The following is a 24619-nucleotide window of genomic DNA, read 5'->3' as shown; positions in this document are numbered from 1 at the left end:
CTGTCCCAATGTGATACACACGTGTTGAATAGGTCTTGCTATTTGTCTCCACCTCACATCCGAGGCATTCACACGTAAGCTTCATTTTGGAGCACACACACATCACCTGTGATTTAGTCATACAGTAAGCCTGACGCCACAGTATTCGTTTGAAGAACAACGAGATATGATGAAACTTCCTGGCAGATTAAAACTGTGTGCCCGACCGAGACTCGTACTTGGGACCTTCGAGTCTCGGTGAGGCACACAGTTTTAATCTGCCAGGAAGTTTCATATCAGCGCACACTCCACTGCAGAGTGAAAATCTCATTCTGGAAACGAGATATGATATTTGTTTATGGACTAGATGACGGTAATGCACATGAAGATCAATGGTTGTATGAGGAACGGTTCCCAGCAAGACGCCACCCACACCTGCAAACATTTACAGCAATTCACCGTGACTTGGTGAAACAGGCTTAATAGAGGAAGATCATGGTGATGCTAGAAGACCTCAAACATAATGATATTCTGCATTTGAAGAGACTGTTCTCAAGCGCTTCGAGGAAGCACCTACGACAAGTACTCGAGCAGTTGAACATGACATGGAGGTCACTCATCAGTTAGTCTGGCAGGTTTGAGGGATGATGGGCAGCATCCCTTTAGTTTCCACCCTGTCCAAGGTCTGAATGCTGTGGGAGTCTATGAACACAGGCTAGGGTTTTGCCAGTGGTTTCCGCGATGTGTTGCACGAGATCCCGACGTCCTCACCATTGTGTTGTTTACCAAAGAGTGCACCTTCCATTGGGGTGGCCTTTGCGAGACTCAAAACATTCATTACTGGGAAAGGGGAAATCCTCATGCCACGTACCTCCATGACACCAGGAACAATTTTTGCTCAACATTTGGACCAGCATTGTGGGTGACCATCTGCTGGGCTGGTCGGTCTACCTCCTCTACTTACTCTACCCGGCCTGCTGGAAGATGTTCCACTGAACATACGGCTACGCATGTGGTTGCAGTATGATGGGGTGCTTGCACATTAAAGTCATGCTGAGCGTGGATATTTAAATGAACTCTTCAACGGCTGGCAGAGGCGCTCATAGGACATGGCCCCTGGCAATCAGCAGATCTCACACCACCAGTCTTTTTCCTGTTGGGATTCTTCAAGGTTCTAGTTCACCCATAGACATGAACCACCTAGAAACGAAGAGGAATTAATAGATCGCATTCAACATGCCGTCAGTCACATCAGGGCACTGCCAGGAATCTTTGAAAGAGTTCGGCAGAACATCATTCAATGTTACCAAGCTTGTGCCGCATCAGAGTGTCACCAGTTCGAGCACCTGCTTTAAGTACACAATGTCCTAGCTACAAAAAAGGCCCTTTTCAGGGCTAACACAATTTGTAAAAGACTTTCTGTATGTGAACTAACAGCTATTAATTGGTTTTTTCCCGGTACAACTTATCATGAAACTACAATGGATGTGTTGGGACCCCGGCAAATTCGCCCCCAGACCCCCAGTGTGGAAGGGTGGCACACTGTCACCAAGTGTGTAGGCCACCTTGGATACATTGCGATCTCCAGCAGGCAAAGTATTCGTGGTCATGTGTTGTCCAGAGCGTCCAGCAACATGGCAATCCTGCAGCCAATTGGAGCACATGGTGCCAAGTTTCAGTAGTTTAAAAATTGTGTATTGTCAACCCACACAAAATTAGTGATTTTGGTTCCTATTGGCATCAGCTATCCAGGGTTAAAACTTCATGACACAATTTTTCTCCACCTTGTATGATTATTGAACCAAGAATGTAAGAAAATTGAAAACCACCATAGAAACCTTTGACAATGTACTGTCAAAACACCTCTAGTTAGAAGGGTGGAATGCCACTAGCAGTGAGTTAATGGAAGTTGTGCTACCCAGTGTCAACAGTTCCCACTCACTTTCTTTAGTTGAGGGCATAGTGTGGCAAGAAGCACAGTCAGGAAGAGTTTTCTGATTGTATCACCAAAACAGCAGAAAACGAAAAGAATTTTTCTGATAAAGATGTTGTTCCATTTTCAGAGCTGTTTTCAACTGTACTATTTTTCCTCATTTTTCCTTTTGAAATTTTGAAGATGAGTCAGTTTTATTCTTTCCAGTATTTTTGCAGTACAAGGTAGACCATTCTCTTCACTCATATTAGTTTGTGTAAAACACATAAAGGAGAAACATAGGTTGCTACATACTGTTAAGAAGACACATGAAGTTGCATACAGGTACAATTAAAAGACACTTACATAAAACTTTCAGCCAAAGCCTCCATCATCAAAAGGGACACACACACCATCCATACACAAGGAAGCACATCTTATGCACACATAATGGTCAACTCCGTCACTTTGGGCCACAATGCAAGTGTCATATAGGATAGAAGCAGCAATCTGGAGGGGGGTAGAAAAGGGTAAGAGATAGTAGTGTGTGGGTGGGGGGAGAGTGGAATGCTGTCTGGCATGAGTGTCAGGGACTGGAATGCCAACAGGCTCAACATCAGGAGATTGTGAGGCAAGGAGATGGAGAAAAAAAGGACTGAAAGAGGAGGGAAGTGGGGAAAGATGGGCAGGTGCATTGGCAGTGGGTGGCAATCAAAGAGGGTGGGAGGTGAGAACTGGTGGTAAATGATAGACTGAAGGGGTGGAAACTGTTGGGTGAGGGGTGTGGATACGGTATGTTACTGTAGGTTGAGCCCGAGATAAATATGGGAGTGGAGAATATGTTGTAAGGATAACTCCCATCTGTGCAGTTCAGAAAAACTGGTGGTGGATGGAAGGATCCAGAAGACGTAGGCAGTGAAGCATCCATTGAAATCAAGCATGCTATGTTCAGCTGCATGTTGTGCCACAGGATGGTCTACTTTGCTCTTGGGCACAGTTTGGTGATGGTTATTAATCCTGGTGAACACCTGGTTGGTAGTCATACCAATATAGAAAGTTGTGAAATGATTGCAGCAGAGCTGGTAAATGACACAGCTGCTTTCACAGGTGGCCCAGCCCCTGGTGGAATAGGATAAACCTGTGACAGAACTGGAATAGGAAGTGCTGTATAGGTGTATTGGGTAGGTCTTGCACCTGGGTTTTCCACAGGGATATGATCCTTGTGGCAAGGGGCTGTGATTAGGAGTGGCATAGGGATGGTCTTTGAGGTTGTGTGGGCAGTGCAACACCACTTTAGGAGGGGTGGAAAGGATCTTGAGTATGATGTCCGTCATTACAGGGCAAGATGATAGGTAATCAAAGCCTTGACAAAGGATGTGGTTCAGTTGTTTCAGTCCGGGTGTTTCTGGGTAACAAAGGGGACACTCCTTTGTAGCTGGTTCTTGGGGATGGTGGGAGAATTGTGGGTGTGAGGAGAAATGACAGGAGAGATTTGCTTGCACATCAAATGAATTTACAGTTGTGAATAATGACTACCATCAGCTGTAGAATGGAGTGATGACAATGAAAATTTGTGCCGGACTGGGAACTGAACCCAGATTTCCCACTTATCGTGAGCGGTCACCTTGAACCCAGATTTCCCACTTATCGTTAGTGGTCACCTTATCATTTGGCTATCTGTGTACGCTCACAGCCAGACCCAAACTTCCATATGTTGTCAACCGTTCATGTCCAAAGGAACTTTGCATCAAAATCAGAATAATACAGGCACTGCAATATCGTAGATTTGTTTGCCGAATAGGTCTGGGGTATAGTGCTTGTCTGTGAAGGCCTTGGTGAGACCCTCAGCATACTGGGGAGGGGAGTTCTTGTCACAGCAGGTGTGTCATTCCCGGGGTGGCCAGGCTGTGAGGGAGGGATGTTTTGGTGTGAAAGGGATGGTTGAAATGCAGGTACTGTTGGTAGTTGGTGGGCTTAATGTGGACAGAAGTGTGGATGGAGCAATCAGGAGGTCAACATATAGAGAGGTGGCTTGCTGGGTTGGAGGAGGACTAGTTGAAGTGGATTGGAGAGAAGGTGTTGAGGTTTTGAAGAAATGAAGATAGGATATCTTGGCCCTGAGTCCAGATTACAAAGATATCATCAGCAAACCCAAACCAAAATAGTGTTTTGGCATTTTGGGAGGCTAGAAAGGTCTCTTCTAGATGGCCTATAAACAGGCTGGCATAGGAGGATGCCATACAGGTGTGCCCATGGCTGTGTCACAGATTTGTTTGTACACCTTCCTTTCAAAGGAGAAGTAGTCATGGGTTAGGGTAAAGTGTATGAGGAATGACCTAGTGGGTTTGGAGTCTGAAGGATGTTGGGTCAGTTAGTGTTCAATAATTGTAAGACCATGGGCATGAGGGATGTTGGTGTACAGGGAGGAGGCATCAACAGTGATGAGTAGGCATCCAGGAGCTAAAGTGATGTGGATGGAGGAGAGTCAATGAAGGAAGTGGTTGGTATCTTTGACGTAGGAGGCTAGATTACAAGCAATTGGTTGGAGGTGATGGTCAATGAGGGATAAAATTCTTTAGTGGGGGCACAATAACCAGCCACAATGGAGCACCCAAGACTGTTGTGTTTGTGGATCTTGGGGAGCCTTCTACAGGTGGGTGTGCGGGGTGTCATGGGGGTGAGGAGGGAAATGGATTAAGATGAGTGGCCCTGGATAGTGCCTAAGGTTTTAAGCATGGATTGGAGGTCGCATTGGACTTCTGGGATGGGATCACTCTGGCAGAGTTTATAGATGGAGGAGTCACTTAACTGGCAGGGGCTTTCTGCCAGGGAGTCACCACAGTTTTTAACAACATTGTTGGAACCTTTGTGTGCAGGTTGGATGATTAGATCAGGCTGCTGAAATGTTGGTGTTGTGAGGGACCTGGAGAAGAATGATGGGGGAACTCCTGGAAGGTGACAAGAGGGTGGTTAGGTGGGAGGGGCAAGGATCACAGTTGGATGGTGGTATGAAGTGGGAGGGACAGAGTTCAGTTTTGGAATTAGATTGATTTTGGTTGGAGGGATTGGCAGCAAATAAGTGCTTCCATTGCAGGGATCAGGAGAAGGAGAGTAGGTCTTTGACAAGTCCAGCACAGTTAAATCTGGCTGTAGGGCTAAAGATGAGTGGTTTGGATAGGACTGAAATTTCTACACAGCTGATGGTTTTGGTGGAAAGGTTAACAGTGTTACGAGAATGTTTCTACTGTGCATTTGATGGAGCATTGGTAGGGAATTTTGGGGAATGTGGCAAGTTGAAAAGGTCAATTAGGCAGCATTTAGGTGCTATGTGGGGTGGACGAGGAGGAAAGCTGTGGGTAGGATAGGAGTTGGATAGTGGTGCCCCGAGGTTGCAGTAGGATGTCATACACCTTACTAACTTTATCCAAACCCACAACTATTTCTCCTTTGAAGGGAAGGTATACTAACAATTCCATGCCACAGCCATTGGCACACACATGGCACCCTCCTGTGGCAACCCATTTATGGGCCATCTAGAGGAGGCCTTCCTAGCCAACCTCTATTCTGGCTCAAGCTCATAGATAATATCTTCATGATCTGGACTTAAGGCCAAAACATCCTATCTTCATTCCTTCACAACCTCAACACCTTCTCTCCCATTCACCTCACCTGGTCCTCCTCAACCCAGTTTGCTACCTTCCTAGTTGGTGACTTCCTCTTCTCTGAAGGCTCCATCCATGCCTCTGTCTTCATTAAACCTACCAACTACCAATAGTACCTGCATTTCAACAGTGTCATCCTTTTCACAGCAAAAAATATTTCCCATACACCTGACCACTTGGGGACGGTGTACCTGCTGTGACAAGAACTCCCTTTCCCACTATGCTAAGGATCTCACCAACACAAAAGTATTCACAGACAAGCACTACCCTCAGACCTAGTCTGCAAAGAGATCCCTACTGCTGTTTCCCCTCACACCCACAATCCTCCCACCATCTCCAAGTAGCAGCCACAAAGCATGCCCCTTGTCACCCAGCACACTGTGGACTGAAACAATTAAACCACATCCTTCACCAGGGCTTTGATTACCTGCCATCATGCCCAGAAATGAGGGACCCCACACAAGATCCTTCCCATTCCCCTTAAGTAGTATTCTTTCTAATCTTTGGTGTAGAAATTGCATTAATTCTACCAATCATAATTACACTCCTGGAAATTGAAATAAGAACACCGTGAATTCATTGTCCCAGGAAGGGGAAACTTTATTGACACATTCCTGGGGTCAGATACATCACATGATCACACTGACAGAACCACAGGCACATAGACACAGGCAACAGAGCATGCACAATGTCGGCACTAGTACAGTGTATATCCACCTTTCGCAGCAATGCAGGCTGCTATTCTCCCATGGAGACGATCGTAGAGATGCTGGATGTAGTCCTGTGGAACGGCTTGCCATGCCATTTCCACCTGGCGCCTCAGTTGGACCAGCGTTCGTGCTGGACATGCAGACCGCGTGAGACGACGCTTCATCCAGTCTCAAACATGCTCAATGGGGGACAGATCCGGAGATCTTGCTGGCCAGGGTAGTTGACTTACACCTTCTAGACCACGTTGGGTGGCACGGGATACATGCGGACGTGCATTGTCCTGTTGGAACAGCAAGTTCCCTTGCCGGTCTAGGAATGGTAGAACGATGGGTTCGATGACGGTTTGGATGTACCGTGCACTATTCAGTGTCCCCTCGACGATCACCAGTGGTGTACGGCCAGTGTAGGAGATCGCTCCCCACACCATGATGCCGGGTGTTGGCCCTGTGTGCCTCGGTCGTATGCAGTCCTGATTGTGGCGCTCACCTGCACGGCGCCAAACACGCATACGACCATCATTGGCACCAAGGCAGAAGCGACTCTCATCGCTGAAGACGACACGTCTCCATTCGTCCCTCCATTCACGCCTGTCGCGACACCACTGGAGGCGGGCTGCACGATGTTGGGGCGTGAGCGGAAGACGGCCTAACGGTGTGCGGGACCGTAGCCCAGCTTCATGGAGACGGTTGCGAATGGTCCTCGCCGATACCCCAGGAGCAACAGTGTCCCTAATTTGCTGGGAAGTGGCGGTGCGGTCCCCTACGGCACTGCGTAGGATCCTACGGTCTTGGCGTGCATCCGTGCGTCGCTGCGGTCCGGTCCCAGGTCGACGGGCACGTGCACCTTCCGCCGACCACTGGCGACAACATCGATGTACTGTGGAGACCTCACGCCCCACGTGTTGAGCAATTCGGCGGTACGTCCACCCGGCCTCCCGCATGCTCACTATACGCCCTCGCTCAAAGTCCGTCAACTGCACATACGGTTCACGTCCACGCTGTCGCGGCATGCTACCAGTGTTAAAGACTGCGATTGAGCTCCGTATGCCACGGCAAACTGGCTGACACTGACGGCGGCGGTGCACAAATGCTGCGCAGCTAGCGCCATTCGACGGCCAACACCGCGGTTCCTGGTGTGTCCGCTGTGCCGTGCGCGTGATCATTGCTTGTACAGCCCTCTCGCAGTGTCCGGAGCAAGTATGGTGGGTCTGACACACCGGTGTCAATGTGTTCTTTTTTCCATTTCCAGGAGTGTATTTTTAAAACATCCATCCAACTTCCACAACATCCTAGTCCATTCCTATGCTACTCCCGATCCCACCCCTTGCCACAAGGATTGTATCCCTGTGAAAGACCCAGGTGCAAGACCTGCACAATCCACCCACCCAGCACTTCCTATTCCAGTCCTGTCATAGGTTTATCCTACCCATCAGGGGCCAGGCCACCCATGAAAGCATCCATGTCATTTACCAGCTCTTCTGCAATCACTGCACAGCTTTTTATATTGATATGACAACCAACCAGCTGACCACCAGGATGAGTGACCAACACCAAACTGTGGCCAAGAGCAAAGATCACCCTGTGTCACAACATGCAGCTGAACATAACACGCTTGATTTCAATGGATGCTTGACTATCCAACCCATCTGGATCCTCCTGTCAACCATCAGCTTTTCTGAACTGCTCAGATGGGAGTTATATGAGGGCTGTTTTTTTTTTCAACCTCCAATTGGCTGTAAATAAAAGAAAAATGTACAGAAAATAATAATTTTATTACCAAAAGTACAGTAAAGTCTTAACTTATTTTTCTACATAATCTCTAAAATGATTGAGGCACTTGTCATACCGTGGCACAAGCTTTTCGATGCCTTCCTCGAAGAATGTTGCTGCCAGTGATGACAGGTAAGTCTTGACGGTGTCCTGAAGTTCTTCGTTGGTAGCGAAGCACTGCCCACCGAACCATGACTTCAGTTCTCTGAACAGGTGATAATGACTTGGTGCTAGGTCCGGTCTGTACAGTGGATGTTCAAAAACTTCCCATTTAAACTTTTTGAGGAGGTCTTTTGTCATGTTGGCACTGTCATGGATCAAAACAATGCCAGACGAAAGCATTCCTCTGCGGTTGTTTTGAATGGCTCTGAGGACATGACGTAAAGTTTCACAATAAACTACCTTACACATGGGCCATTGTTTTTCTTTTTGTCAGTGAATGTTTAAACTTTTTTGGCTTGCTTGGGGAAGCTGTGTGTATCCACTGCTTTGATTGTTCCTTTGTTTCAGGATTGTCATAGAGGACCCACGTTTCATCGCCAGTAACAATCGACTTCAAAAAAACGTTTACCTCATTGGCATAATGTGTGAGAAACAATAATGCTGACGCCATCCTTTGCATTTTGTGGTCGGTACTCAGCATTTTTTGGATCCAACGTGCACACAATTTCCGATAGCCTAGGTCTTGAGTCACAATTGTGTATGAAGCAGACCTTGAAATGTCTGGAAATTCATCAGACAGTTCGCTAATTGTAAACCTTCATTTGCATCTCACCTCCTGATAAACACACTCAACAAGGCCTACAGTGGCGACAGACTTGCGACCTTGTCCATCTACATCATGGACGTCTGTTTGCCCTTCTTTAAATTTTTGACACCACTCCCGAACACTACCATCACTCATAACGTTGTTACCATACACGTTGTTCATTCTGCAATGGATTTCCGCAGCACTACATCCTTCTTCTTGCAGAAAACGGATTTCACTTCATAACTCACATTTGGCGGGAGCATCGAGTGTAGCGGCCATGTTTACACGGATGTAGCTCGGCTACGACTGACACACTGCAGCTGAAAATGGCAGAGGTTGTGGTGGGGGAGCTGCGCAATCGCATGACGTGCAGGTCCAGCCCCTCCCTACCTCTTACTTGCTTAGATGGATGATCGGAGGTTGAAAAAAAACAGCCCTCGTACATTCTCCATTCCTGTAATTATCTTAGCCTCAACCTACAGTAACACACTGTCCTCATATCCCCACACAACAATTTACATCCCCTCAGCCCTATCATCTCCTCCCCATTCTTGTCTCACACCCTCTTTGATTGTCACCCTCTGCCAATGCACCTGCCTATGTTTCGCTGCTCCTCGTCTTTTTCGTTCCTTTTTTCTCCATCTCCTTACCCCACAACCTCCTGACACTAAACTGGTTGGCATTCTAGTCCCTGCACACTCTGTCGGACAGTGTTCTACTCTCTCCCCACCCATAGACTACTATCCCTTCCCCTTCTCTGCCTCCTCAAGATTGTTGCTTCTATTCCACATGACAATTGCATTGTGGCCCAAGTTGCTGGAGTTGGTGGTTAAGTGTGAATGAGGCATGCTTGCTTCTGTGTATGAATGGCAGGTGTATCTCTTTTGCTGCTGAAGGTTGTGGTCAAAAGCTTTATGTAAGGGAGCTTCTGTTCTTTGATTGTGTGAAACCCATTTTACTCCAAATACATCACAAACTATTTCCAATAAGAAGTATCTGAACATGGGTCTAAAATGCCCTGTATGTATCTATTTACTTAACTTTTTGTTATTTTTATTAGAATTCACCTGGAATAAATGTCATCATGAATATTTTAAAGTAAGACTAGAAATCTGAGATCAAATAATTATAAACAGAAGGTGTAAACATACTCAGGCAACTGCCGACACTGCTGTGAGAATAGTTCTGCTTAGGTTTATCAATGTTAACTTATCTCTCCAATCTCTTCAGACCCTGGCAGGGTAGTGTTCCATGGATAGGCTTACTGAAGACACTACAGTTATATGTGAGTAACTACTGCAGCCCCAGTGAAAGAATATCAGGAGCAGTGGACAGAAGGATCTCGAGTAATATCTTTAGTCCATGGAGCATGCCCAGCTACATCTACACACACACCTTGCTGCAGAAAGTTTGGCTAAACAATAACATACAGCTTAGAATTCCAAGTACATGTACTTCTTTTTATGTAGGGATGATAACTTACAAAACATTAAAAGTAGAGTTTGAAGAGAAATTAAATATCATAAAATAAGATATATCTGGGTAACCATAGGTGTGGCAAAAAATGAAGACAAGATAAAATAAAATCAGTATGCATGTTTCATTACAGGGCTCATTGCCTTTTTTAAAGTTGTTGTTAAAGTCAAGCCCTACTCCAAGGAAAACATTCAAGTCTGCACATCAAAAACATCAAATTCAAATGAAGGTTGGAGACTTCTGCAAAGAGTTACAGAAACTGATCAATCCTACTAATAAAGAGGGACTTGATGCGTAAGTAGGACAAAAACTGAAGAATGGATTTCAGTGGAATACTTTCGTTGCAATTTGTTAACATCAAGTATAAATTTAAGTGTCAGGAAGTCGTTTCTGAAAGTATTTGAATGGAGTGTAGCCATGTATGGAAGTGAAACGTGGACAATAAATAGTTTGGACAAGAAGAGAATAGAAGCTTTCGAAATGTGGTGCTACAGAAGAATGCTGAAGATTAGATGAGTATATCACATAACTAATGAGGAGGTACTGAATAGAACTGGGGAGAAGAGGAGTTTGTGGCACAACTTGACAAGAAGAAGGGACCGGTTGGTAGGACATGTTCTGAGGCATCAGGGGATCACAAATTTAGAATTGGAGGGCAGCGTGGAGGGTAAAAATCGAAGAGGGAGACCAAGAGATGGATACACTAAGCAGATTCAGAAGGATGTAGGTTGCAGTAGTTACTGGGAGATGAAGAAGCTTGCACAGGATAGAGTAACATGGAGAGTTGCATCAAACCAGTCTCAGGACTGAAGACCACAACAACAACAACAACTTTCATTGCAATAGCAGAAATGACGAAGTTCACATATTAGTAGAATTTGTTGAAAAGAATAATGTATTTGTCATTAATATGTTCCTCCAAAAGAGTAAAAATAAAAAGTCAATTTTAAAAGTGCAAAATGCAACTAATAATGAAACTGACTGTACAGGTTAACTGCAGAATGCATGAAACATTAGTATAGGTAAATAGCTAAACATAATGTAACAGATGATACATTACATGAAGGATAAACTCCCAAAATTTTTTTTAGACATGATGCCACCAACGGTAGTTGCTGAAAAGGGTGGTGCACTAGGCAGGGAAACCCTTTTTTGTGCTAGAATTTGCCCATTGTCAATCAATAGTGAGTGAGCAAAGAGCTTTCTATGACAAATTTCACAGGACAGGCAGTTTACAACAGCATAGTGCAGTTGTATAAGAAATTTGAGGAATATGGTGGTTGTGGCCACTGATCTGGCAGTACTCAAGTGGCCAACAGTCTTGCTGGATTTAATGCTTTGTGATTTTTTTCTTGTACAGTTAATAAAAAAGAGTGTTATGTTCCACCTCTACCACAGAACCTCGAAGATTTGCAACACCACATCACAGCATCACAGCAACTGTTCTTACCATCACTCCTGATGTCATGGGTCAGGTTTGAGCAGAAATTGACTATCAGTTACGTCTATGCCGTATAACAAAGGACGGACTAATAGAACAATTATAAACATTCTTATTTGCCTTTCAGATACTGCATCATTTGTTGTATTGCTCTTGTATTGTTTATCTGTACTGATTTTCTGAAATGTTTCACACACTTTATGTTTACCCTGTATTTCAATATAGACATTTTTTTGTCCAGCATGTTGGTGGTTCAGCATCCAAAACTATAGTAATTACACTGAAATGAATAATAGCACCAGTTGATTATATTTTCAAATGCCATGGCTGGTTGCAGTTACCAAGGCCATTTTCAATAATTATCTGAACAACACTGAAAAACAAGGTAGAAGTAGAATAAGTTACAGAAAAATGTAGTAACTATAAACATCATAAAAACAAGACACAATAGTAAATTGAGTAATGTTGTACAATAAATCATCTATAATTTAAGAAAATAACATTAATGACATGAGCTTGTAAGTGTAGTATTGTGTCGTTGACAAATACAAATGACATATCTCTGCCATCACAAGTTCTTTGACTCTGTTAACCTAACGGCCCATGCCATCTTGCTTGTTCAGTTGGCTGTACAACTTATTGTAATGAGACATCTGTAATGAAATATACTGAGTCTTACAGAAATGTGTGTGTTTACAACCCAGCTGAAATCCCACAGTATCATGGACATTCATAGACAAGCTAGTGAGACATGTAAAGAGGCAGTGCTTAAATAGAGAATGAATGGGAACTATAGATGGCAGGGAAGGTGGACTGGAGGAAGATAATAATAATAAAGACATAAGTACAATGATTTAAAAGTAAAACAAAGTACAGAAATACATGGGATTTAAATTTAAAAAATGTGCTCTTTAGAACATGTACAATATGTTGCAACGTAAATTAATCTAGTGCAGTCACTTATCATTACATAGTATTTGTGTGTCATTTTAAACAACAGGCCACAATCAGTACCACAGGCTGTGTCACATAAACATTTTGTTTGCCCACAGATATGAACATGATAATTTACTTGTTTGTCATGGCTAGCTTTCCAAACACGGCAATTTTTTCATCTTAAGTTCTCTAGCACCATCTGTTGTCTTTACTTTTTTCATATTACTTCTTTTTATCATGCCTTCTCTCATTTGGCCGTGTAAATCTTTTAAATGCGTTACATTTTCGTATTTTGTTTTATTTTTAAAAGCAGACCACCTTCCCCGCCCTATTCATATTCTCCCTAGAACCCACCCCTTCCCTACTTAAGCACTGTCTCTTCAGATGTCTAACCAGCCTGTCTGTGTACCTCCATGACACTAGGCTTGCAAGCTTATGTTTTTTAAAGTTATAACAACATTGTTTACATTACTTTGCTGTCTTGTTTTGATGATGTTCATTGTTATTTTCTCTTTCACATGACTTATTCCAATGGTACCTTGTTTTGTAATATTGTTCAGATGATCACTTCAAAATGGCCTTGGTGACTGAAACCAGTCACGCTGCTTGAAAATAAAATTGCAACTGGTGCTACTACTTGTTTCCAAGTAATACAGAGTTTTTTTGAAAGGCAGAGTCATAGATATTTAGTCCATGAGATAATAGTTAGTGTACTTCTTCCTGGTACCCTTTTTAAATAATGAGGTAATGACTCCCTGCTTCCATTATTTAAGTATTACAGTTTCTTTCCGAATCTTGTTTTGAACTGTTCACAGACATAGGTGTCTGATAGTTTTTTTTTTTTTCCCCCAGATATCACTTCAGCCATTTCCAACCAGGCCAGGCTATCTAACTTTATGTGATCAAAATTGTGCAGTTCATCAACAACAGGAGTATCATATCCATAACAGTATCGTCTCCATTAAAATGAATAAAAGGCCAGAATACCTTTTGAACTACTGCAAAATTTGATAAAATGATTACATGGAGAAACCAAGGATTGTGTACAGGTCTAAAATTGAAGTCAGGTTGGTTTGTAACAAAGTGTGGAGTCCAACAAGGAAGTTATCTTTCAGCATTCCTCTTACCTTTGTATGGATATACTTTTAAAACTAGTCAAAAGAAGGGACCCAACAACTAAAGACTTAATTTTTGTGGGTAATGTAATGTTCTGGAGAGACAAATGGAGATATAAACCATGCTAGAACCTTGGCATGAAGAATTCAGGAAATGGGTTAAAACCAGAAAACCAAGGCAGTTGGTTTGGTGTTAAGTAGAAACTGTCCGACAGTCCATATAAGAATTGGAAATGATGAGATAAATATTATGGACAATATCCAGTACTTGCATAACTTGGTTTACTCAGTCAACACCAGGCATCAAGGAACTGGAAGCACAGTACAAGCTTTTAAGTTTCCAACTTGTGTAATGTAGTAAGTCAAATATTTTTGGATGAAACTTTTCTGCAAGCTTCTAAGATCAGCATATACAAAACATACCATCCACCTATATGAGTATGTGGATTATAAGCAGAAATGGATACTGGGCTGAATAATAATTTCCTCCAGGTAACAGAAAACAATTTCCTCCATTCTTATCTACAGAAAACAAAAATAGATAAAATAAAGACTGAGAATATCACACAATAGCTAGGATTAGTAAGAAGTCTGCTGGAAAACATTGAACAGAAGCGAATGCAGTGGTATGGGCCTATGAAGAGGGCGGCTCCCCACACAACCCGTCAGGCTTATTATGTCTGAAATGTTTTGGGGAAGAGACCAAGAAAAGACCTCGTGGCAGCTAGGAAAAGGAGATCCTCAAAGACCAAAAAATTTGGAATGCCGAGTGGCACCAGATAAATGAGCAACAGCTGTGGGAGGAGAAGAAATTACTTATTTATGTATTTTATTTTGTTGGGAGTTGCATTGATCCCAACAGCATTACAGTTGCTAGAAACAAGTCAGTGTTCATACAACACTTATAATGATGAATTTTCCATAAAATTTATGAAATGAGTAATATAGAGTACAATATAATAGATTCATGATAATATTCATACCAGCTAATGTCACATTGTAACCTATGAAAATAAATGTGGTTCATAACACCACAAGACATCACAATTCCTATTTATGAAAACACTATGAGACATTGTGTTACTAATATCTTAATATTTGAAAATGATTATATCTTTAAGACAAAAAATAATTTATATTTACGCTTGCACTAAGTGGGACATCCCAATTATACAAGAAAACTACACACTTATCCATTTAGTTAAATTTAAAAAATTCATTAATTGAGTAGAATGAATTTTGCAACAGGTATTCTTTCAATTTTCCCTTGAATTTTAGTGTTCAAAAACCAAGACTTCTGATGTGTCTCATTAGAGCATTAAAAACTTCTATGCCTGAGAAATTTACTCCATTTTGCACAAGGATAAAGTTTGTTTGGTTACTATAAAATCATGTTTTGATCTCATATTGTGGCCATGGTAGTAATTTTTACTAATGAAACAAACAAGGGAGAAGCTGTACTGAGACATCATTGTAAAAACATGTAGTTTCTGGAACCAATTCCTGTAAGAGTGCCTCAGATGAACACCACTCATAATATGTATAGCTCTCTTCTGAGTGCTGAAAATTTTTCTGATAGAGACTGCCCCAAAAAAATGATGCCATGAGACAAAAGTGCTTGGAAATATCCAAAGCAAGCAGCTCTGATGGCATTCTTATTTGTAGATTAACAGATATCAAAACAAATTGCATAACAATTTAGACAAGATATCTGTATGGTGCAAAAAGTGGCAGTGGATTTTAAATAATGAAAAGTGTGAAGTCATCCACATGAGTACTAAAAGGAATCTGCTAAATTACAGGATAAAAAACATAAGGCTGTAAATTCAACTAAATACTTAACGATTACAATTACAAATAACTTATACTGGAATAATCACAGAGATAATGTTGTGGGGCAAGCAAACCAAAGACTGTGATTCGTTGGGAGAACACTTATAAAATGCAACAGGTCTACTAAATAAACTGCTTACACTATGCTTGTCCACCCTCTTCTGGAGTATTGCTATGTGGTGTGGGATCTGCATCAGATAGGATTGATGGAGGACAATGAAAAAGTTCAAAAAAGCACAGCTCATTTTGTATTATCATGAAATAGGGGAGAGTGTGCAACCGATATGATATGGGAATTGGGATGGCAATCATTAAAACAAAGGTGTATTTTGTTGTGACAGGGTCTTCTCATGAAATTTCAATCACAAACTTTCTCCTCAGAGTGTGAAAATATTTTGTTGGCACCCACCTACATAGGGAGGAATAATCATCATAATAAAATGAGAGAAATCAGAGCTCTCATGGAAAGATTTAAGTGTTCATTTTTCCCACACATTGTTTCAGAGTGGAAAGGTAGAGAAATATCTTGCAGATGGTTCAATGAACCCTCTACCAGCCACTTAATTGTGAATTGCAGAGTGATCATGTAAATGTATGTGTACATGTAGTTTATGCAATTATGCATAAGGCAAAAGCTGCAGAATGAAGTCTTTCTGCCAGATCTGGTATAAAGTAGGATCAATTTATTTGCAATCTACGTACACACCCAAGAACTTAGGCCGGCCAGTGGTTCTAGGCATTTCAGTCTGGAACCGCGCGGCCGCTATGGTCACAGGTTCGAATCCTGCCTCAGGCATGGATGTGTGTGATGTCCTTAGTTTAGTTAGGTTTAAGTAGTTCTAAGCTCTAGGGGACTGATGACCTCAGATGTTAAGTCCCATGGTGCTCACAGCCATTTGAACCATTTGAACCCAAGAACTTAGCAGAATCCACTTGCTATATTTGTTGTCCATCATTTTTATATTTATGTCCATTTGTTCTTTTTGTGTCACAAGAGACTGCATATAATGAGTTTTTTTTATATTCAGAGAGTGTCCATTACAGCTAAACCAGTTGATGATATCATTAGATATGCTGTTAGCAGAGAGATCCACATTTCTTGCTTCTGTTTTAACCACTAGGAGAGAAGTATCACCTGCAATGAGGGTGAACTTGCTCACTGTTATGGTACAGAGTGGGAAGTCATTTATACACATAAGAAACAGCAAGGGCCTCAGTACCAAGCTTTGTGGCACTCCAGTGTTGACAGAGCCTGTCTTGGATGAAGACTTAATTCATGTCATGGTTATTCCACTTAACCTGTAGAATTCTGTTTGACTTAGCAGAATGTCATGCTTAATATAGTCAAAAGCATTGGATAGGTCACTTAGGTATACAATTGGTGCTAACGTTTTGTCAAGTATGGCACAATTTGAGTGGTGAAGGAGAAAAAAGAATCATCAGTTGATCATCCTTGCTGCAAACCAAACGGACACTGATTCAGATGTTGTGGCTGTTCAGGTGATCAACAGATCTGCTGAACACCGGTTTCTCTAGGTACCGGTATATGAAAAAAGTCATTAGCAGAGATACTTGCCAGTAGTTTTTTCACATCAGTTTCATCACCTTTGAAAAGTGGGTTCACACATGCGTATTTAATCCACATTGTATGTGGCTTATCTATAACTTCACCCTGCTTGCTGCAACGGAAAAACATGGATGAGGATGAATAAAGATATTTTACAGGTCATAATCTAAAATATAAACTAAATATTTCACATGTGACAGGTAAAAAAAATTGAAGATTTTGATAAGGGAAAGAATTATAATTAAAAAAAGTAAGCAGAAAACAAAATAGAAACTTACATTTAATAGACATCTCATTTCACCAGAAAAGTGTGTGCTGCATTATGCTCGAGGAAAAACTCTAGTCAAAAGATGTGCTACAGTGCTTATCCACTTACGTATGTTCTAGCCACAGGTCAAAATCACTCCCATTTGATGAATAGCTGTTTCTATTCATTTCATTCATTCTTTTTTGCTCTGTTGTACTTCTCACCTCATTCTGCTGTTTTGCTTCCCAGTTTTGAGCTTCACAAAGCATAAGTAATGAACACTAAATTTTAATCTTATTCATGTACTTGATATCATTGTTATTAATACAGCACATTGGTGAAACACATTTTCTGTCACTTGCCCAGTATTCCGGTCACCAACTGTACAATTGCTTTGAATTCCCTCTTTTCTTAATTTAGTGTCAAAGAATAAGCACTTAACTTGTGAGTTTATTCCTTTTCTGAAGCTATGAGTTGCTTGTAAAAATTTTTGTCATCCATTGTTCTCCTGCAGTTCATTGCAGCATCTCAAAAATGTAATGTCATTCACAAAGAACAACATTTCATCATCAAATACTGAAATTTTGTTGGTGTACATTTATAGTTTCATTGTGCTTACAGATGTATGAATACTGGCGTGTTGGCCTACGGTGGGATGTATTTCCTGAGAAGCTGTGGACAAATGGAACTGTTCCATATTACATCAGCCCACTTTACGGTATTAGACAAATCTACTTATTTGATAACTAACACAAGACATTGTAGTCATGAAAAAGATTTGTAAAAGGGAAAGAAAAAGAAACAACTAAAGCAAGAGAAAAATAACAAGTTGTCCTATTGTGTACTGTATGTTACAGAAAAGATGTTGAAATCTAATAGGCCCTTCAAAGTGCATCTGTAATCTTCACTATCTCTGAGTGCATTTCCCAAACTGGTTGATGTTTATAGTAGCATTAACTAATGGTCAGAAACAAAGGAGTACTTCCTTTGTATAATATAACATCGGTCACACAATATAAGCTTCAGTCTTTATGCACTTTCGTGTTTATCTGTCTAACATTTATCTAATTACACAGTTACACAAAAATTGTTTTCAAAAAGAAACTACAATCAATGACAGAAAATGTTTCTATTTACCAGATCTGTTAGCCACAGAATAAAGCAAAAGATGAAACGAAAACCAGCTTTCAGAATCAGCCAGCCCTCTCATCTCACAAAATATGGGGCTTCATTGCTGAGTTTCCTTTCATTCCATTCTGATGTGCCTCGCTTGACCTCTGGACCTAGATAACTTTCAGAAACTCTGAATAAATGCATTTCCTCTAACCTGTGTCTTTATTACAAAAAGTTAGCTTTGATTCAGCACTTTGTTGCTGCCTCATAAGATGGGAACTTAATTTTGTCTTTATTTAATTACTTATAATTACTCACCTTCTGTAGCTACCATCCAATTATACCAAGTAATAATTGTTCATTATTTTAACTATTCAGAAATTGAGTTCATGATTTCCAGGTGGTTTTATCAGAGTAGCAATCCAAGAACATCACTAAGAGATAAAGTATTGGACTGGTAATATAGAATAAAATACCTCTGGGGTGCAACAGAAATACTAAGAGAATTTTTCATCTAAAATAATAGGCAGACAGTTATTTCCTCTTAATGTTGTGTTTATTCATTCCAGTTTCAATAAAATTGTATCAAACTTTTTACAATTCACTTACACACATCAAAAAAACTTTTACATCACCCCGGTTCCCAGAACTCCTGAAGATAGACGTTGACTGTGGATATTGTATCACAGACACAGTTCCTTTGACTGTTCAGAAATGTCGCTAAACCTGCCCAAAAATGTAAACAACCATGCAACTATTAGATGGAGGGGGCCTGACAGCCGACCAGTTCCAGTCATTCCACCAGGAAGGAGGTACACAGCTTGTGTTGTCTGTAGTTCAACCATGCCTGGACAATCAATACCACGGTTCGGTTGTGTCCGCATTGTTACTTTGTGCCAGGAAGGGCTCTCAACAAGGGAAGTGTCCAGGTGTCCCGAAGTGAACCAAAGTGGTGTCTGGACATGGAGGAGATACAGACAGACAGGGACTGTCGATGACAAGCCTCGCTCAGGCCACCCAAGGGCAGCAAGTGCAGCAAGGCAGAAGTTCCCTGCTGTTTTGGGGTGGCATTATGTGGGGCCAACATATGCTGCTGGTGGTCATGGAAGGCTCCGTAACGGTTGTAAGATACGTGAATGCCATCCTCCGACTTATAGTGCAACCATATGGGCAGATTATTGGTGAGGCATTCATCTTCATGTACAACAATCCACGCCCCCATCAAGCACATCTCGTGAATGACATCACTCGACTAGAGTGGCCAGCATGTTCTCCAGACATGAACCCTATCGATCATGCCTGGGATAGACTGAAAAGGTCTGTTGATGGATGACGTGACCCACCAACCCCTCTGAGGGATCTACATCGAATCGCTGTTGAGGAGTGGGACAATCTTGATGAACTTGTGGATAGTATGCCATGACAAATACAGGTATGCTTCAATTCAAGAGGACGTGCTATTGCGTATTAGAGGTACCGGTGTGTACAGCTATCTGGACCAACACCTCTGAGGGTCTCACTGTGATTTTCATGAGCAATAAAAAGGGTGGACATGATGTTTATGTTGATCTCTATTCCAATTTTCTGTACAGGTTGTGGAACTCTCAGAACTGAGGTGATGCAAAACTTTTTTTGATGTGTGTATTTAAGAATTTTGAACAGGGATGAGCACATATATAGTGTAGAGCTTACTACTACACACTTGTCCCTAACATAGATTAAATTGACAGGTGCTGCCATTGTGATATAAATAAAATAACAACAATTAAAATTTTACACACCATTATTCAAATGATTATGAAATAAATTTACAGTTAAAAGTTACATATTTACAAAGTTTAAGATATTGAAATTGAAATAAATTTTACATAAACAGAATTTTTGTTTTTATATTGTGACAGAATCTTGAATAATGGCTGAAAAAATTATTGTAGTCTGTTATCTCACTGCAGTACACTGGATATATTTATAAGATAGTTACATGTTGTCATGTAACCTTCTAAAATACTCCAAATATTAGTTTCATTTAACATAATAATACTGTGACATCCCAACAGCATGCTCTTTTAAGTGTAATAAAATTTCTAAATCCATGTACCATGAAGATTGCAAAATACAAAGTATTGAAAGTTGTTATACAAAATTACTATAACTGCAGCCCTATATCATGTTATACACTAGTCTCAAGGATCATGTTGTATACTAGTCTAGTACATTACAACCCACTTGCAAGGATTTATAGAAAATGATTGCACGCAGAATAATCCACAAAGTTAGGCAGAACTAAGAAAATCCATAAGTTTTCTTTAATTTACGTCTATGGTCACAATCTTTTTTGTTTAACAGATTACCAGTTTCGGTCTTTAATGACATCATCAGAACTGCTGCAGTACATTAGGACTTTGTTTTTATGAAACAGATCTGATGATGGTCATTAAAGACCGAAACCGGTAATCTGTTAAACAAAAAAGATTGTGACCATAGATGTAACTTAAAGGAAACTTGTTACGTATAAGGGTCACTGTATTTTTTCGCGACGATGTCACAGGTTGTGTAAGAAAATCCAGTTGTGATGTGAAAGTGCAAGAATTTTCAACAAGGAACTACCATCCAGTTTACACAGTTCTTCATGGTCCACTTAGTAATATCAGGAATTACATTTGATGGTGTCTTGATGAGGTTCTGTATTAGACTTGCTGTTTTTCTGGAGTGCTAGTAGATTGTTACATGGTGCACTCAAATGGAAATTGAATGTAAGCTTGATAATTTATGTAACAATATGTATGTATAATTTTTATGATTTTTCTAAATTGCTGTATGAAAATGGTGGGAGACCATAAAAAATGCTTTTCACAAAATACAGATTAATAGGAAGAACTTTGAAAATTCATAAATAATTCTAAATAATATATGTATATCTTCATTTTGAAACGTTATGTTATTTGAGGAATAAATTGTTGCTGTAACTGAAATGGAGACAAATACAACAGTAATGATTTTTCACTTTGTTTCAGAACCAGATGATTACATCACAATTTACAAAGCCATAAATATTTTGAATTTCATGACCTGTGTCAAATTTGTGCCTTGGAATGGCAAACAAAAAGATTATCTGCTTATATGGCCAATTAAATACCCAAAAGGGTAAGCTACATAAGTAATTAGAGCTACTGATCTGTCATTTGAAGCATATGAATAAATCATTTAATTATTTTTCATACTGATGAACACTGGGAAGTTTAAGCTTCTTGACATGCCAAGGTTCTAAATCACTTGCCTTTTCAAAGTAATTTTTATGTAAAATAATCCTTCATTAATTCTTTGCATTCTTTTAGTTATATCTGTTCAATTTAGTCTAAGCAACAGCTAAGACTCAATACTCTAGCAATAATTCACATATGTCTCTAGGACACTACAGAGTCCCAGTAGTAAATAAATGATAAACATGAAGATTTTAAACAACAATAATAAACTTTTACAGGTGCTGGTCATTTGTAGGGAAACACGGTGGAGCACAAATAATTTCCCTTCAGCCACCAGACAGTAAGGGACCAAACTGTCTTGGCCAAGAAGGTCGCTCTATTCATGAGTTATTACATGCTCTTGGATTGTTCCATGAACAATCTCGAGCAGATCGTGATCAGTTTGTTGAGATTGTAAAAGAAAATATTATACCGGGTAAGTTTTTTACCTACAAGTTATAGTCTTCCAAGGAATGCTTGAGTTTGCTTATGATTATAAGAGTTGTCAAAAAAGAAAAGAGGAAATTAAATATAACTTAATCATATTGTGAGAAAGTAATTTTCCTCATGATAGATAAAAACCTCCATTCTTTACAATGCTTCCAGACATTTAATGCCATGTTATTGTAATAACTGGGACTTGTGCTTTAGATACTCCTCACAGAAACCAAAGTTAATCTAACAAGTAATAATATTTATTTATGAAGATATTACACAGATAAAGAGATATGTTCATCACTGATCATAAGTATTACACACTGGACATTTAAAGTGCTATTTAATATCCACATGTGCCAGCCAACAACACTCCCACTTCTGCAACACACACACATGTAAGTGATTGTTTTCATAAACTCAGTCTTCATAAATATTTTAAATTCTTAAAGAAGACCCATCAGCAACAAAACTTCTCTTGAAGCTATTGCAAAAGCAGCATATTCTGCGTTTGTTGAAGATAATGAAACATATATCTTCCTCCTTGGTTACCCAGCATACAGTATTTTTGAAAGCCTGGAATATTTATCCTGTTGTATCTCTTCTGTCTTCTCCACTTCCCCATTCAGAATCAACATAACAGAGAAGAACATTTGAGCTTCAAGTAATGTATTAAAGAAATCATTTACAATTTTTGCAGTCTTGTTCTGTAGTTTTTATATTTATGACTGTTGTAATGATTACCTGATGCACTTTCTGGTCTTGTAGCCATCACTGCACACATCAGACACTGTAGTAATTCTTTCTGTGGTTTATTTCTAACTATGTCTCCATTAAACTCTTCACTGAGGCTTGCTGCCATTGACATCTTGTTAGATTTACAATCTCCCATATTGAATCTTCTCAATAAGTTCTCAAAATAAATGCATTAGTGAAGAAACAGTTCCCCAATGGTGCTCTGTATGTTAATTTCCAAGGATTTTCATTCACCAAGGTGCCTTGCTGGAATAATTACTTTCAGTTTATTTTTAATATCATGAGTTTGTTTTTATAATTCTCAACAAACAGAATATCAGCAACATGTAGTACGATACAAAGAGCAGTCATCATAACTACCAACATATATATACTGGTAGGCAGCCATCAACTTCACTTTTTTCTTTTTAAATTGATTTCCTTCATAATTAACTCAGTATCTCCTTCAGCCCACATAAGACTCTATTAAGCCTGCATACATGTCCTTCATTAATCTTTTGATGCTGAAGCACTTTCATGTAAATTTATACAGTTAGTTGCAGGTGAATGTTCCAGGATGTATAGCTGTGGTGCATGGAACTTTTTCATTCCTGACATTTTATCCAGAGCACTGTTGTACATCTTCAGAGGTGCTCCTGGTTTTGCTGTGTTGTCGACTCAGCAGTGCAGATGTCAGAGAACGGTATAAACTCCGCAAGAGGAGGGCATGGTGAAGGTTCACACATGACTGGCAGAAATAATCTTTGTCAGTGATGAAACTTAACCGTCAAACTGTCATCTGTCTTATATATTTTTGGGGCTTCTCCTTATAACCATGGACAGTAGTCTGACATTTTAACATCAACTCATGAACACTGATATTACTCAAATGGACATTACATTGGTACAATACTGGAACTGAATTTTTTAATTTTTGTTCCAGTACTCATACCTGATACAAATTAACAAAAGTAACTGACATGATAATGACAATAAGCATTTGATCTACGGATTTATTTTCAACATGTTCGGATACATCCTTGTGCAAAGCATGTGAGATTTTTATTCTTAACAACATTAAAAGAATGAAGTATTATGTCATAGTTCAATGTTAAATTCAAATGTGAAAAAACTGAAGTAAATCTTAAAAATGACATTCCCTTGAAACATTATGTGGGCCACTCAATAAGTAATGCAACACTTCTTTATTCTTTGTCAACCAATTTCATTTGAAAAAATATGGAATTTAAGTGTGATATTGTGGAATATTTCCACTTCAGCCCCTATTGTGTCATGATGTTCCAATGGGTGGCAGCACTATATGTAGCCTTCAAAAAGGAATCTGTAATGGAGGTGCATACCAAGCAGAGAGCTTGGTATACAATTTTGGCAGAAAAACAGAGCAGCGCAGATTTTCATAGACACTTGCTGAATGTCTGGGGAGACCTCGCACTGAATAAAATCATAGTGAGTCATTGGATGAGGCATCTATCATCTTTGCAACTTTAAGTTGCACAAACCTGTCCAATTTCCCATGAGCTGTCTCACCTCACACAGCTGTGACTTCTAAAATGTTGGAGCATGCAGACACTCTCATTCAAGATCATTGATAGATCACCATCAGACACATTTCTGCTCAACTGGAGTTCTGTTGGTAGTGCTAACACACTCATCCACCAGTTGGATAACTCAAAG

At 40.3% G+C, this 24619-nt stretch overlaps 1 protein-coding gene across 1 annotated transcript in view; it reads left to right on the top strand.

Annotated features, from left to right (window-relative positions):
• Positions 1-24619, top strand: part of LOC126474772 (uncharacterized) — a 225256-nt gene that overhangs the window by 182865 nt on the left and 17772 nt on the right. Inside the window, exons 11-13 of the mRNA XM_050102247.1 lie at positions 18021-18117; positions 21527-21656; positions 21994-22190. Of these exons, the coding sequence (XP_049958204.1) occupies positions 18021-18117; positions 21527-21656; positions 21994-22190 (424 nt within the window). The remainder of the gene's footprint in view (positions 1-18020; positions 18118-21526; positions 21657-21993; positions 22191-24619) is intronic.

Source organism: Schistocerca serialis, chromosome 4 (assembly GCF_023864345.2).
Source record: "Schistocerca serialis cubense isolate TAMUIC-IGC-003099 chromosome 4, iqSchSeri2.2, whole genome shotgun sequence".
NCBI lineage: Eukaryota > Metazoa > Arthropoda > Insecta > Orthoptera > Acrididae > Schistocerca > Schistocerca serialis.
Note: the sequence above shows the minus strand (reverse complement) of the source record. Positions and strands in the feature narration are given on the sequence as shown.